This window comes from Agelaius tricolor, unplaced genomic scaffold (assembly GCF_023055355.1).
Source record: "Agelaius tricolor isolate 1412-34295 unplaced genomic scaffold, bAgeTri1.0.p SCAF_8, whole genome shotgun sequence".
NCBI classification, from domain to species: domain Eukaryota; kingdom Metazoa; phylum Chordata; class Aves; order Passeriformes; family Icteridae; genus Agelaius; species Agelaius tricolor.
Genome location: NW_027269268.1, coordinates 16,829,815 through 16,845,258, shown reverse-complemented (window position 1 = coordinate 16,845,258; position 15,444 = coordinate 16,829,815). Strand labels below are relative to the sequence as shown.

General features: G+C 40.5%; 2 protein-coding genes across 3 annotated transcripts in view; one reads left to right on the top strand and one right to left on the bottom strand.

The window, feature by feature from the left end:
• MCUB (mitochondrial calcium uniporter dominant negative subunit beta) overlaps positions 1-1,561 on the top strand; it is a 45,013-nt gene extending 43,452 nt beyond the window's left edge. The window contains exons 7-8 of the mRNA XM_071431761.1: positions 289-405; positions 1,370-1,561. Coding sequence (XP_071287862.1) covers positions 289-405; positions 1,370-1,447 — 195 coding nt within the window. The 3' untranslated portion in view covers positions 1,448-1,561. The remainder of the gene's footprint in view (positions 1-288; positions 406-1,369) is intronic.
• A 393-nt stretch (positions 1,562-1,954) lies between these two features.
• Positions 1,955-12,672, bottom strand: CASP6 (caspase 6). Of its 2 annotated transcripts, none has more exons than XM_071431762.1 (8): positions 12,006-12,672; positions 10,255-10,296; positions 9,462-9,504; positions 7,574-7,723; positions 7,058-7,134; positions 6,448-6,623; positions 4,222-4,375; positions 1,955-3,614 (listed from the first exon to the last, which is right to left on the bottom strand). In XM_071431762.1, the coding sequence occupies exons 1-8, from the start codon at positions 12,034-12,036 to the stop codon at positions 3,376-3,378; spliced, it is 912 nt and encodes a 303-aa protein (XP_071287863.1). In that variant the 5' UTR covers positions 12,037-12,672; the 3' UTR covers positions 1,955-3,375. The 2 variants fall into 2 exon arrangements, with proteins under 2 accessions (XP_071287863.1, XP_071287864.1); XM_071431763.1 differs by having other exon boundaries at positions 7,574-7,720; positions 12,006-12,671.
• Positions 12,673-15,444: the final 2,772 nt, after the last annotated feature.

The window sequence follows — 15,444 nt, the reverse complement described above, 5'->3', positions numbered from 1 at the left end:
TCCTTGGAAGTAGACTCCATCGGCTGAGGTGGCTCCAGTCACGAAGATCACACCGTGTCTTTATTATAACTGAAAATCCCTTCAGACATGATAGAAGTGACTCCTCCTATGTGTTTAAAAAGCCCTTATGGTCCCCCCTAAGAGCAGAATTTCATATGGAGCCTCTTTACAAAACATGTATAGGTGCTGGACAAGGTAACTCTTCCTGAAAGAGGCTGAGTTTCTAACTGCTGACCTCTACTCAGTTTCCTTGCTAACCACAAATCCATGTCCTCCTTCCTTCCCCAGGACTACATTTATCCTCATGCTAAGGACAGGCAGTTCCTCCACTACTTCTACCGCAAATCCAAAAAGCAGCGGTTTAATGTGGAACGATACAACAAGCTCAAAGACGACCTAGCAGAGGTATTTTAAGTGCAGTCCTTCAATAATGATGCAGCTTCTGGCTTAAGACTTCTTCAGTAAACTTTCAGCTAACAGAAAATTGACCTCAAGGCTTACGATCAAAACTCTGTATTGCTTATTGGCCAGTTTCAGCTGTTCAGCTAATCATACAATATTTGCCTTTGATGTATAAACTACTTCTGTAGGTCATCAGAAAGGGAGACCTTCATGAATTTAATTTAAAACAAATCAGTTTATCAGCATGACATCTATTTTTTGCATACTCTAATTAATGTTGCATTTTTGGCCATTTAATACAACAGCTGCATTTATTTTGGGCACAGTATGTTTGCCGCACTGCAGTGTTAGGCCAATCTCCTCCCTTCCTTGGAAGGAGATTGCCTTGCTGAGTGTTTGGGATTTGACATCATAGCCTTTTTTCTGTAGGTAAAAGACTTAAGATTTACAGAATATGGGTGACTGGATGGAAAAGGTGGTATGTACACCTAGGAGAAATTTGGTGGCCTTCTTGAAATCGTCGTAGCAGATCTCTCACTCCTCAATTATTACTCCTCCATCCCATCTTGACAGCCCTGTGTTCAATGTCTCATAAAAGAAAATAGAAATTACCTCTAACTTTAGCTCAAAACCCGTAGTTCAGGGTGTAATTTCATGTGCCGTAATTGACACAATGATAGTGTTTGATGCTTTTTTGGTGGCCTGGGGGTATGGATTTTTAAATTGTCATTTCAGGAAAACAGTACTTTGGGGTGTGGGTGAGTGGGTTGATGGGCAGGGTTCATGCTCCTCTCTGGAGACTGCATGAGTTGAGCAGGTCTGTCAGTGTTCAGCATCCTCCGTTTGATTGGTTTGGTTCCTTGCCTAAGACCAGTGCCTTCTGAGAAAAGAAAGACAGTGCATGTGCGAAAGAGGAGAAAACAGAGGCTGCAGAAGGGTGAACTCTCCCTCTCTCTTTCATTGGCAGGCAGAAGAATCCCTAAGGCGTCTGCGCCAACCTCTGCACCTGAAGCTTCCCATCCAGGAAATCACTGACAAGGACTGACTTTGGTTTTGGAGATGCCCTTTCAAAGCTGATATGAACATTCAGTTACTCCATAGCACCTGGGTATTTTTACCACTGAAGTTTTAAAAGTTGCAATAAATAGCTTTAAAAATATTTGGTTACTTGATGTTACTTTGGTTTGGGTTTGTTTTGCTTGTTTGGGTTTTTTTCTTTTTTCTATGAAGAAACTGCTAAAGCAAAGTTCTTCTAAATATTTGTCACATCTCATTAGTACAATGGGGGCATTCTTACTGTTGGTAAAATAACAGAACAAACAAGGACAGCCCTTTTAGTACCATTTACTGTAACACAACAGTAGCTCATAGGATAATTAACTTCTGTATGGAGTAGTAAAGATTCTTTTCCTAAAGTTACTGTTTCTTTTTCCCTGGTCTGTGCATTGACTGCTTGTGACACCATAGGTCAAGTTTAGATCAGCATGACAATTAAGCTTTCCTAGTAAATAGTGCTGGAAAAGTAAGGTATCTCAAACTTGCTATAAAATCATTTGTTTCACTGTTGCATTTTATTGAAAGAATTTATCAAAACATTCAAACGTGCATGATTCATACAACATTTAAAAGCAGGTGTAGTAAGATACAGCATTTATGACAGAACATGGTATATGGAAAGACTTAACAGAAGCAGAACCAGTAAACCAATTATTTTTTCCCCAGGAAAGTGGATTAGTGCTAGAAAAGTAAGGCATCTCAAACTTGCTACAAAATCATTTATGTTTCACTGTTGCATTGTACTGAAAGAATTTATCAAAACATTCAAACATACATGATTTATACACCTGTTTAAAAGCAGGTGTAGTAAGATACAGCATTTATGACTTAGAACGTTGTATATGGAAAGACTTAACTAAAGCAGAACCACTAAACCAATTATTTTTTCCCCAGGAAAGTGGAATAAGACACTTTGCTCAGATTGAGTTCTCTGTTGTCCCTCAGAGGGACAATTAATAACCTTAAAAAAAAAAGAAATATTTGGTTCAAGTCAGCACCACAACTACTGCAGCAGTAACAATCCTGTGGTGACCATGCACCATCACTTTCGGTGCCATGGTCAGAGGTATGGCTGATCTTCTCCAGGGCCAAGAGGAGGCCTGATGCAACTCAAAGGCCTGAAGTATGAAGGTTTGCATATGTTATATTTTGTAGAGCTGCCTAGAGATGTTCAGCAGCATTAGCTTCAGAGATACAGACAAGGCAATCTCACCCTGAACAAACTGTATGTGGTCTCTTCTCATTACTGCTGTTTTGCTCCTGAGGATGTAAAGCACCAGAAAACTGTAATTGTGCCTCAAGTATAAGTTATATTCAAGTAAAAGGAAACTTTTTATTAATCAACCATATTTGATTAATCCTATATTAATGCTATAGTTGTACCCAAGGAATTAAGTTCCTTTTTAGTGTGGTAAGAAAATTAAACAATGTCTAAAAAGCCATATAAAGCTACATAAGTTGTGGATTCTGCTGTCCACAAATTTATAAAGATGCCCTAAAAACCATGTTCCCTGTAAACTGTGCTCTAGGAGCAAGACAAGTTAATCTAACAGAACACTAAAAATGTTTTGGAAGGAGTAAAATGTGCCATAGTTAGATGGCAATCAAGCAAGACACTTCTAGGAAAAAAATAAATTTCAATTGATTTCAATTCCAAGCAACAATTTCAATAAAATCTGAGTACCTTCTAATAGTTTGACCCCAGTCAACTTTTCCCATATTCCCTGAGATGAATTCCCTGGTATAATTCTAGTTTTAAGACTGCTTCAAGATTTTAGAAACTATTAGGCATGCAGATTGTAATGTTTGATCCTAGTGATTTTACAGACAATCTTGTAGAATATTACATCTCCTCAACAAAGATGGTATTCTTTGCTCTACAGCAGGTAATAGTAATGGTCATCACTGCTAAATAATCTACTTAGATTTTGGATGAAAATACAATTTTTTAGTTAACATTGAGGCAAAAGAAGGAATCTGTTTTTTCCCTATAGCATTAATGTCTCTGCACATACCCACTCTGCGATGTGATACTTTCCTGTTAACAACAGTAAGAAGTTCTGTGAACTCCCCAGAAGATCCATGCTTCCTAAGGGTCTCACACAAATCTTGGATGTACCAGGAGCCATTTACAATGTCACGATGAGAATAGTAGCCTAGAGTAGAAAAAGAACATAAAATTAGATCCAAATGTAAGTACTGATAACCTCTTGGAAAAATATTTATGAGACTCACTGTTTGCTAGCTACCATCTATAAGGAATTACTAATGGGTGTAAATCTTACTTTGCCAGTTACACTGCAAATTGTAGATGGGAAATGGCTTTGGTACCACTTGTGGTGCTCAGCTAAGAGGAACATGATTCAGGGACTGGTAGCTTACAGGACTGCACCTCTACTTCCTAAGAGAGCAGATGGGACTGAGGACAACATACATGGGGGACTGGAGAGAACAGCCATGTAGTGCAGGGAAATTTATAAGCCAGCAGAATCCTGGAAAAGAGATGGATGTTGGCTGTTGGGAGGTAGCTCAGCTTCAAGACTGATGACAGTGCTTTTGTTTGGCAAATGTAACGCACCTTGATAATTTACTTTCATTTCATCTCTAGCACATAACATTCTTTCCCAGACAAGTTGCTACTTATCAGACATATGAATCAGATTTACATGGAACTGTTCTCATTTTTTGGACTGCAAAATGAAGACATGTTCAGGGTTGTTAGAGTGAAGTATCAGACACTGGATGTAAAATACTGGAACTCACCTTGTGCCACAGAGTAGCACATGATAAAGTCTGCACCAGCAGGCAGAGTAAAGACAGTAGCTGCATCCACTTCAGTCTTATTGTCAGGGGATTCCCTGCTGTCTATTGCATCATGAGCAATGACTGCATCATCATGTTGATCACCTCGACAGGCCTGTTGGTGAGAAGTGGTGTTATGTTTGCACCCCTGCCAAGCTCACTGTTAAATTCTGACACTAACCAGAGGCACTTCCGTTCAGCTAGGTGTGCCCCATTACCATGGCTCTGCCTTCAGCAAGACACATTTATTTCTCTGTCACTTAAAATGTTGGGGACAAAGTCCATTGAAAGCACGAAGATGATCTCAGAATCACTAAGACTGGAAGGGATCTCTTGAGATCATCTAGTCCAACCTCCTGACTCAAGCAGTGTTAGCTACAGCATGTTGTCCAGGACTATTGTCCAGTCAGCTTTTGAGGATCTCCGTAAGTGGAGACTCCACAGTCTGTATGGGTGACCTTTTCCAGTGTTTGACCAATCTCACAGTAAAAAATGTGTTTTCTTGTGTTGAGGTGAAATTTTGTGTTTTAATTTGTTCCAGTTGCCTCTTAACCTGTCATTTGGGTACCACTGAAAAGAGCCTGTCTCCCTCTTATTCCCTCCCACCAGCTGTTCAGAACATTGCTAAGATTCCCCTGAGCCATCTCCTCCAAGCTGAACAGTCCAGCTCTCTTAGCCTCTCCTCATATCAAACATGCTCCAGAGTCCCCTAATGATCTCTGTGGCCCTTTGCAGGACTCACTCCAGTAAGTCTGTATTTGTCTTGAACTGGGGAACTCAGGACTGGACATAATACTTCAGAGGCAGCCTCATCACTGCTGAGCAGAGAGGAAGAATTGCCTCCCTTGGCGGCAAGGCAGTGCTGAATTACTGCTCTGAAGCACAGCCATCATTACAAGCTGTTACACTTCTGCTTAGTGCAGCCTCAAGTGTGTTGAGGAAAGGTTTTTTGTGAGAAGTCAGTAGTGATCCCACTATTGTCAGTGGAGCAGAAAGGCTACACATGGAGGATAACAAGGTGAGAACACACTCAAAAGATACAAAGGAGCATTATTTCAGAACTACCACTAAAAGAGAAAACACAAAGAATTTTCTTTACAGTGATAAAGTTTCATCTTGATGTTTCTGGTTTCCAGAGGTAATTGCTATGCCAGTTGTGCTGGAAAATAACTCAGCTGATGAACTAAGTTAATTAGCTTTTTGATGAGTATGTAAGTGTTTCCAAGTATTACTTTGACCTTAAAATTGAAATACGAAAATATTTTTTCTATCTTTGGCACCAGGTTAAAAAAAAAAAGGAAATCTGAATGAGTCCTAATGAAAGGTGAATTAACAATATACTGCTTCTTGCAGCAACCCTGAGGAAGCTTGCATTTGGGAAAAAAAAAGGTAATACTTAGAATTATTCTGTAAACTGGTACAATTACAGTCTGCTGAAGTCCAGGTTCATATATGAGTTTGCTATTGTGATCTGGATAAAGATGGGATAAAGCCCTGCATGACCTGGCCTGACCCCATAACTCTGCTTTGAACAGGAGGCTGGACCAGAGCCTTCCTGAGGTACCTCCCAACTTTCATTCTCCCATGAACCAAGGAAAGGAACAGGAGGTTACATATGGTCTTTGTCTGACCACTTAGCACAGACAGTGTTTCTGAGACAATAAAGCCTTAATTTGATTCTTTGGATTCTACAGAGATGCCAAGTATAGGTCATAGACAAAAAAACCAGCCAACCAACAACAACAACAACTGAAAATCACTACCACCACAAAAACCAACCAACCAAAAAGCCCCACAAAAAAAAGGAAACAGACAAAAAAGCCAAACACAAAACCCAATTTCACTGAGGATCAAGTAAAGGGACTTGCCTGGAAGGAAGTAATGAAGATACAAAGGGTAGATAGTTTATCAGCTTAGCCTTGGGCTGTGAAGTGTGACCAATAGGAACTGAGCTGAGGCTGTAAAAAACACTGACAGTAGATCTGACATGGGTTTGTGTTTCTTTTTGTAAAATTACTTATTAAATACAGCTGTAATAATATTAACAGTAGTATACATTGGGGTTTCTAATAAAAAGAGAAGAATCCTCGTCTTAAATGCCTTGTGGAAAGACTGCATCAGGAAAACTGACATCTATTGCAGGAAGACACAAGTTAACTTCACTGAATTCAGAAACAGACATCTTACCTGAATGATAAATATCTTTGGTTTTCCTACCAAACTCTGGCACTTGTCTCCTCTGAACATGTCTGTCATTGTCTGAATTTTGATTTTTTCATCATAGGCATAAATGTGTTCATCCTCACCGTGGCTCAGGAACACACACACAAAGCAGTCAGCATCGCTGTGGTCCTCCTTAGAGGCTGAAATAGTCAAGTGGTGTTTAAATGATGAAACACTCTTATTCAGGTCTAAAAAACATCATACATTTGTATCATATCATTGAATCCCCAGTCAGTCCTTTTTCAAATGGATACCATTTTCAGGAAAAGCCATACTGTAAGGATTTCAAGGTGCATTGATTGAGCCTGGCTGAAGGGGCAGTAACCATAAAAAGAAGAATATAATTATCTTCTCCTAGCTCCACATACCATCTTTCAGCTTTTTGTGACTTAATTAGTTCTCTCACTGAAGCTTCTCATACATTGCAATAAAATAATTTTCAGTCTAACCTTTAAATCCTTCTAATGTTAAATTCCTTGTGTACAACAATTTATTTTAAGTAAGATGGAGAGATTGGAAAAAAGGTATCTGGGAATTCTGCTGCAATAGACATAACTAACACACAGTCTCTTACCTTCATCAATTCTCTTCTGCACATCTTTTGCTTTCAGGTCATCAAAAACTCTGACTTCAAACCCAAGGTCTGTAAAACTATTGTTAGAATAGATCAGTATTAGTAAAAATATTGCTCAAATTATATATCAATTGCTACCAACTCAGTTTCTTTCCCTGTGGGGGAATTAACTTTCTTATGCATTATTTATGAACAAAACTACTAAAGTTGATTTTGAATTCAAACTGGTGTCAAGTAGAGGTCTAACACCTAAAGTTACTTCAAAGAGTTTGTCCAAAGAAAACTCTGGACTCACTCAACTCACAGGACTTCTTGTGCCAGCAGTTTCTGTGACCTAAAAAAAATGTGCCTTGAAGCTTTTTAATTAGAGCTTTCTTCACTCAAGTTGCATTGGTGCTATGTCTGCAAAATCTTTGGGTCTTTACTTAAACAGGAGATTTAGATAACTTCTTAATTTGACCACAATTTCTAAAATTCAGATTTTTTAAGGGTTAGTGGAGCAACCAAGTTTCTTACGTGCGATTCAGATTAATTCTGTCTACCATAGTCCCACGTCTGTCGGGCAGCTTTAATTGCCAAAAAAAGTGCTCATGATTGAAGATTAATGCAACTCCTCTTCTTTTATGGTCCATTTTGTACTGCTCTTCAAGATCACGTGATTGTCTGCTGCCACAGATGGAAAACATTCTTGGTAAATGAGACTGTTTCATTAGTTAAGGCACATAATGGTGCATTTCAGACATGGCTCAAATTTTCCATGTTACATATTTATATTATAAATACTAACGTAATTGCACAGGACACATGCACTTACTTGTAATTGTAGCTGTCTGTGATTCACATCAAGTTTTTCTAAGTAAATCAAGTGCTGCATTGTAATCAATAGACTATAAACTGGGGATGAGGTGCTAAGTGTAATGTATCTTGCAAAAGGAGAACAAATGTTTGTTATTTACCCTAATGAAATGAAAGCAATGACAATTTAATATGACAAGTTTAAGTTGACAAATTCATCTAAGTTTCCTGCAACCAGCCCACAAACTCCTGAAGGACAGAGGTTTTTTAAGGACAGAATAAATGACCGACCATGATAAAGTCCTCTACTTGGAAGCAGAGGACTTTATCATGGCAGCAAACACATAGAATACCTGTGTGTTTGGGAGTAGCATTCTGCAATTTTATTGGTTTATGAGCAAAACACAGCACAGGATGTGTGACAGCATACTCTGGACTTGGCTATGGAGCCACAGTCATGCCAACACTTGGACCCAAAAGATCCTAAGTGTTGACATGGCTGTAATTAGAAGGATGAAGCAGACAATTTTTCTGCTTTTGTAGTTACTGGTGCAGAAAACAGAAACTGAAACACTTCTAGCAACAATGCTGGCAACAGACAGGTCCAGAGTTTGAGGTACATGGAATGACACTCCAGGTCATGCTGCCCTAGGACTGGCTCTGGTCAGAGCTGTCATTTTTGCCATGTTAATACTTTCTTTCATGATATGGAATATTCAGGTTTGGTGCAATTACAGGAGAAAGTTGTTTAGAATATTTGTCTGCAGATGTTGAAGATCAGAGTTTCACTGGCAAATGCTTTTGTTTCACAGCAAAATTAACATCATTACCCATAGACTGTCTCTGCTTTTCCACTTTGTTATGAGAATCCCCTTAATGAAACATGTTTTTGTAACATACACACAAGAATTCAGACAGAGAACAGGAATTTAGGATGACTGCTCAAAGTCAGGGAGGTTCTACAATGTTGGCTGGATAACCAATAAGAGAAGTTGGGTGCTTTATAACATTGTTCCCCTTCTGAGTACCAAACATGATAAAATGCAAAGATTATAAATTTTAGCCTTGTAATTATGAACAATTTTACCTGTACCAGAATTTTTTCAGATTTTGTCAATTTCTCTTCCTTAGGATTTGGCTAGGTGCATGGCTAGTAGGGATTTCGGACAGTTTGGTCATTGGATCCTGCGAATGACCATTTGGGATAATTCCCTAAATAGTTCTTTCTCTACTCAGCTGTATGGATAAGGCAAAGTTATCAGGCAGGTGGTTTACTGTTTTCAGGGCTTTTATGGAATCACTGTTCCATGGTCCATTTCCCGTCCTTCCAGAGGAATAAGTTCCTGTGCTACAATCTAACACTTAGTCTGTCCAGTGGCTCCTTAGAATGTGATGGTACTTGCACATTGCCTACAATAAAGAGAACACTCCTCATAGTCCCTTCCACATGCCTTCACATCTGCAGCTGGTATAGCTAAAACTACAAACATGTTTTGTAAGTGGGTGGAGTTGAATCAAATAATTCTATCCAATTCTTAACAAAAATCAGAAAACCCTCACTGACCTCCCAAGTCCCTTGGGACATCTGTCACTGCCACCAGAACTTTACCTTATATTGAGTGCATCTACTTCTGTGATGTTCTCATTTCCATCTGTTAGAGAAATCAAAAAGTTATTTAGCCACAAACTCATTCATTAAAAACAAACAAAACCAATTTGAAATTATGCATCCAGCCTTAAAGTTTAGCTGTTCATGTGAACCAAAAGCTCATTCACACATCAGGTAAGCAGGCATGCAGGTAAACAGCCTCATTAGTGTTTGTCTGTACCCACAGCTTTTGGAGGCTGTTCTGGAAGTTCTGACTCCAGCAGTCTGAATTTCAGGTGGTCAAGACATGACTATTTTCTATCTGTCTGTGTATCTGTACCTATATAAACATAGTCAGAGATGATGATTTTATATAACTAGCTTGGTGTATTTTTTTAACGAGACTCTAACTCAATAGTAAAAATTTTACATAACTTAAAAATACATCGGTGTTTCTTTTCTTTCAGTCATGCTGCTAATACAAAGCTGAGCATTCTCTTTGAGGTTGGATGCAGCAGGAGTCACAGTAGATAGTGTAACAGCTATTGACAACTGAAAAAATGCAAGACTTAAACCTTTTCTTCTGCAGAACTATAGAGACTTTAAGTACCTCCAGTACAGAAGGGACATAAAAGTAACAGTGTGGGAACAACAAAGAACGTGCACATCTCGGGAGTGTGCAGAACTACAGACTTGCAGATGGTTAGGCTAAAATCCTTGTTCCTCTTACTTAAATCTCAGTGGTGTACTAAATCACTACTACTACTGGTACAGACTAACTACCACGTTATGAGAACTGTATATGACACTGTACCTGTGGTGGGTAATATAGGTCTGCTATCCAGCTGGACATGGCCTGCAATTATAAGAAGAGTCACATGTATTTTGCAAACTACTTTGCACATACAATACTAGCTTTTCACATCTATTTTTCAAATGTTATTAATGCCTTTTGCAAAACTAACATAGCTATATCTTGATAGAGGACAAAAGTTCTTGTGATCCCCCCTCCCCATGAAACAGATAATAAAATTTTATAGTCATCAAACTTTAAGACAGAAAATGTAGACACAGGAGGACTAGAATTCCTGTGCTACAGGAACCTAGGAAAAAAATTCCTGTTAATTTAATCCTGTTTAGTAACTTCCTAGTCTTTCGTTTTTCATTGTCCCTCTCGTATCGCAGCTTCATTCACATAAACACTATATGAATTATCATGATTTATGAAAAGTTTTCTGTTTGTCTCACACAGGAACAAGTTTGTTCTAAAATCTAATTGAGACCAACAGGACTACTTGTCATTAATTTCATGAACACTGATTGCTTTAAAGGAATCAAAAATCAGGTATGCACTAGGTTACACTGGAATCTCACAGAGTCTATCCCTGGATGCGTTTCCATCTCAACAGATCTACCATCAAGACTACAAAGGGCAAGGCCCTTAGAAACAACCAAATGGCACAAAAAAGAAGCCGCTTTAAGCCTGGCTGCATCTCTGGGGACCCAGCCCAAGTTTTACTGCCTTGACTTCTCCTGCCCTCCAGTTACACGCCGAGAACCTTCCCCACTTTCCCTGTCCCGAGGCTGTGCTGGGAAGCCAGAGGGGTTTTCCCCTTGCGTGGCGTGCCCTGGATTTATTGCAAATCTATTTCCTTGTTGGCCATCCTTCACCTCCCACCTTCCCGAACGTTCCTTTCCTCCTCCTCCAGAAGGAAATGTTATAGATACACATTATAATATTGGCTTTTCACAAATATTAAAATGGATTTTAGATGAGTAGTGTTAAAGTAACTTTGTTACATAGTTTTTATTTCTGTTGTTAATTAAACTCAGTGAAATAGCTGATATAAGTATGCTTGTGTTAAAATGCCTGCTTGGATGGGATAACATCCAATGAACATATGAAGAAGACACCTGCTACATGCCAACATTTGGCATTCACCATCTGAAGACAGTGTGGACCAAGGCCCAAAAACTGGAGGTGTTAAGAATGGACTAAAACCACAGCCAAGGAATCCGCATGCTCTAAAAAGGCAGACCCAAATTAAATAGTTCTTGGAATATGTAAACTAAAAAGGAAACTTTACTATGCATAAAGGAAAGTTTACCATGCATAACTGAATTGAATTCCATAAAAATTGCATTGAATCTGTTACAGGCTGATGCAATAGAGGCAATGGCTGATATAGGGAGCATCCCCGAAGATAAGTGTGGCCTTGCCTGAGGGCGAAGATGCACCCGGCTGTAATAACCTTTGCTCTATGGTCCTTGTTTCCTATTGTCCTTTGTTAATTTTTTTCATTTTCACGGAGAGTGACCGTGTTTTTCACAGAAAGGAGGACAGAAGCAAAGCTCCGGCTCTCCGTGAGCGCCGGCAGCGCCCTGGGTGCAGCGCTCCCCCTCTGTGGGAAGCTCAGGCGCTCCGGCCGGGCAGCCCGGCTGCCCCCGGCCCCTCACAGACATTCCCCGTCCCGCTCCCGTTCGCTCTGCCTCCGGCAGGAACCCCAAGCGGCGCGGCCCGGCCCTTCCGCGCCCTTCCCCACCGCGTCCCCTCCGCACACGCACCCGCCTGCGGCTGCCGCTCCGAGCCCGACATCGCCGTGAACCGAGGCACCGGCTGCACACCGATACGAACCGAACCGAGCGCAGGCAAGCACTGCCTTCTCTTCCTCTTCCAAGCCTTCCCCTCTCTTTCTCTTCCTAGCCTACCCCTGGTCGCTCCGCCCCCTCGCCTTTTGTTCCCGCGGAAAAGCCCAAGGGTGCTGTGTTAAAGTTCTGTGTTTCCTGTGCTCCTGGGCTGGTACTCAGAGACCGTGGTCGAGTAACTGCACCGGCTTGTACAAAACCAGCGTCCTGAAATATGGTGAGAGCCTCCCGTATTCACTTAGTGTGGATTTTTCAAAATTCTACTCAAATTCCCATTTCAGGTTCATCGTGTTTTCTTTCCTGTACGGCTCCTGTTCCTCAAAGTCCTTTTCCATTCGGGCACCCACACGCAACCTTTGGGAGGTTTGGATGTGTAGATCATTCTGCAGCTTTGCTCTGTTCTCCCTTCAGTTCTCTTTGATGATTTCGGAACTGTGAGGCGAGGGACAAGGTATTGACGAGAGCGCCCAGGTGTCTTAACGAGTATTCCCGACGGGGAATTCTGTGGTACTTACCGCTCACTGATCAATTGCATAACAAACAAGTTTCTAAACCAAAGCCAGTGACAAACCCCATTCTTCTGTATAAGAGCATTACAGATTATACCCTAGAGGGATCTGATTTTTTTATCTAGCCTACTTTTAGATATGAAACTCAGATATGAATGTGCACTCAGGAGAGTGCTGCTACAAGCACAAAAAAAAAGAAGCAGATTTAGAGTGGAATTATAGTTTTTATCCAGTCTAGTTTTACTCTGGCTTCTTGCATGGGTAAAAATTTCAGACAAGATGTCTCCCTTTGATTAAAGGAGCTATGGGGTGTTTTTAACTGCCTTTCCTTGTTTTTGTCTTGTTCAGACCTGTTACCCTCAGACTGCCAGTAGGCAGTTAGATCAAGATAGAACTTTGTTTCAATTGTCTTTGTGCAAACTTTAGTTAGAACATGACACTATCACAAAGTTTGCATCTTATACTGGGTAACATTTAGACTTCTACCAAACAGATTCATTTTTTGGCAACTGCAGATCCCAGCTCTCACAGCTCATGCTAGAGCTGCCCCTGAAACCCACTGGCAGCCAGACTCCCGTGTGAAGTTCTGCATTTGCAGAACCGAAATCCAGGACTCTGTCAGCGACGTTCCTCAGTCCAACAGTTTGCTTAGATCCTTGTAAGACAGAGTTTTCTTCTGCTCTGTTTTGCTGGAGGCTGAGAGCAGGCTCAGCCACTGTGTTGGGTCACCAGTGACTTGATCACAGTGTGCAGCCCGAGGTAGCACTGGGCTGGTGTGCGTTTCCAGCTCATTGTAATGCATGAAAGTTTTATTGTGAGATGTGCCTATAGGTTTAGAAACACTTCCAGATTGTAGGTGGGTATTTTTTGGAAAAAGCATTATGGATAGATCAGAACTGCAGTCTGAAGAAGGAAGTTTGATTGTGGACACACTGCTGTACAGCATTACTGACTACACAAAAACATGCAGTATTGAGTTAAATGAGCTGCTATCTAATGTATTGTTATGCTTTAATCTAGCATGGAGCTGTTCACTCACTTCCTCCAGTGGGATGAGGGAGAAAATCAGAAAAAAAGGTAAAGACAGTTTAAGGGGACAGAAAAGGGGGGGGAATAGTAACAAAAGGATATACAAGGTGAGTGACACACAGTACAGTTGCTCACTGCCCACTGATCGATGCCCAGCCAGTCGAGGAGTGATCAGTGCCCTTCCCTGGCCAACTCCCCCCAGTTTTATTGTTCAGCATGATTCCATATGGGATATTCCTTGAGTCAGCTGGGGTCTGCTCCCAAAATCCTTGTGCACATCAGCCTCCTTGCTGGCAGCGCAGCAGGAGAAGCTGTGCTTTATCAACATTCCTCTCATCCTCAAACCAAAACACAGCATTGTATCAGCTGCTAAGGAAAACATGAACTGCCACAACCAGGACAAGCATTACATTTTTGCATATATTTATAAATATGTAAGTTCTTAAATGGTATGATTGATCCTAGGGGTGATAACTAGCCTTCATCTTAGGGCTATGGTCTGCAAAATGCATTTTGTATAACTTGCAGGCAACTCTATCAAGGATTTCTGCTACAGGAAAAGCTTGTGCAAAGTAAAGACTACCTGGAAGAAGTGAAATGCCTCCTGTGGTTTGCAAGCAGAACTATCAAAGTGCTATCCAGAAGTATTAAAGCTCTTTTAGTGTTTTACGTGGTTTGAAAGAAACTCCACGAGGCTTTCATGGTATAATTACAGGTCAGCACAGGAGGGAACAAAACCCAGCTCTTTCCAACAGTGAAAATTTTCTGTGTTGTTCGTGGTTTAACCCCAGCCAGTGACTAAGTATATAAGTGTGTGCACACACAGACACACACACACCCATGGGATGGTGAGAAGGAGAATCAGAAAAAGTGAAACTCATGGGTTTAGGTAAGAACACTTCAGTAACTGAAATAAAGTAAACAAAAATAATAATAAAAATGGAAAGGATAAAGAGAAAGAAGATGTATAGACCCCACGACAGACAAGTGACACACTATTCAGTTGCTCACCAACTGTCCACTCCCCAGTTGCTGTCCAGTCCCCAAGCAGCAGTTGATGCCTTCTGGCTGATCAGGATATAAACTCCCCCCTTTTTATATACTGGAGGTGATGCTCTATGGTGTGAAATATACCTTTGGGCAGTTTGGGTCAGCTGTCCTGGCCATGCTTCCTTCCAGCTTCTTGTGCACCTCCTCGCTGATGGAGTATGGTAAACTGGGAAGTCCTGGATTTAAGGTAAGCACTGCTCAGCAACAACTAAATCATCAAAGTGTTACCACCATTATTCTCACACTGTATCCAAAACACAGCACTGCATCAGCAACTAGGAAGAAAAATAACCATCCCATCCAAACCCAGGATATGCATTAATTTAAGCACCTAGTTTAAGCCCATCTGTACAGAACTCAGCAAGTCAGCTACTTGAATTAGTGGTTTGAACTCATTGTGGTACTTCTGTCATTTGAAACAATGCCATTAACATTCCCTGCTTTAATGTTAAAAAGATTTTTAGGGCTACAACCATGGAATTCCAGGGTAACACAGAATTGTTTCAATTCTGTGGTAGAAAATGAATGTCACCAAACTTAGGGGAAATACAAGTTCATCTAGCAAAGTTTCATAAAGCTTTACAGTAATACTTCTCTCACCAAAGTTAGGAGAAGTACAAGTTCATCTAGCAAAGTTTCATAAAGCTTTACAGTAATACTTCTCTCACCAAAGTTAGGAGAAGTACAAGTTCATCTAGCAAAGTTTTGCAAAGCTCTACAGTAATACTTCTCTTTTAGTGCTATTTCATATCCGCAAATAAGAAAAGAAA

Excerpts from the sequence above, each read along its gene's own strand:
- CASP6 (XM_071431762.1), bottom strand. The coding sequence starts at position 12,036 with ATGTCGGGCTCGGAGCGGCAGCCGCAGGCGG. Across the intron at positions 9,505-10,254 it reads ACCTATATTACCCACCACAG|ATGGAAATGAGAACATCACA; the intron begins GTACAGTGTCAT and ends TTTCTCTAACAG. Across the intron at positions 7,135-7,573 it reads AGAATTAATCTGAATCGCAC|TTTTACAGACCTTGGGTTTG; the intron begins GTAAGAAACTTG and ends TTCTAACAATAG.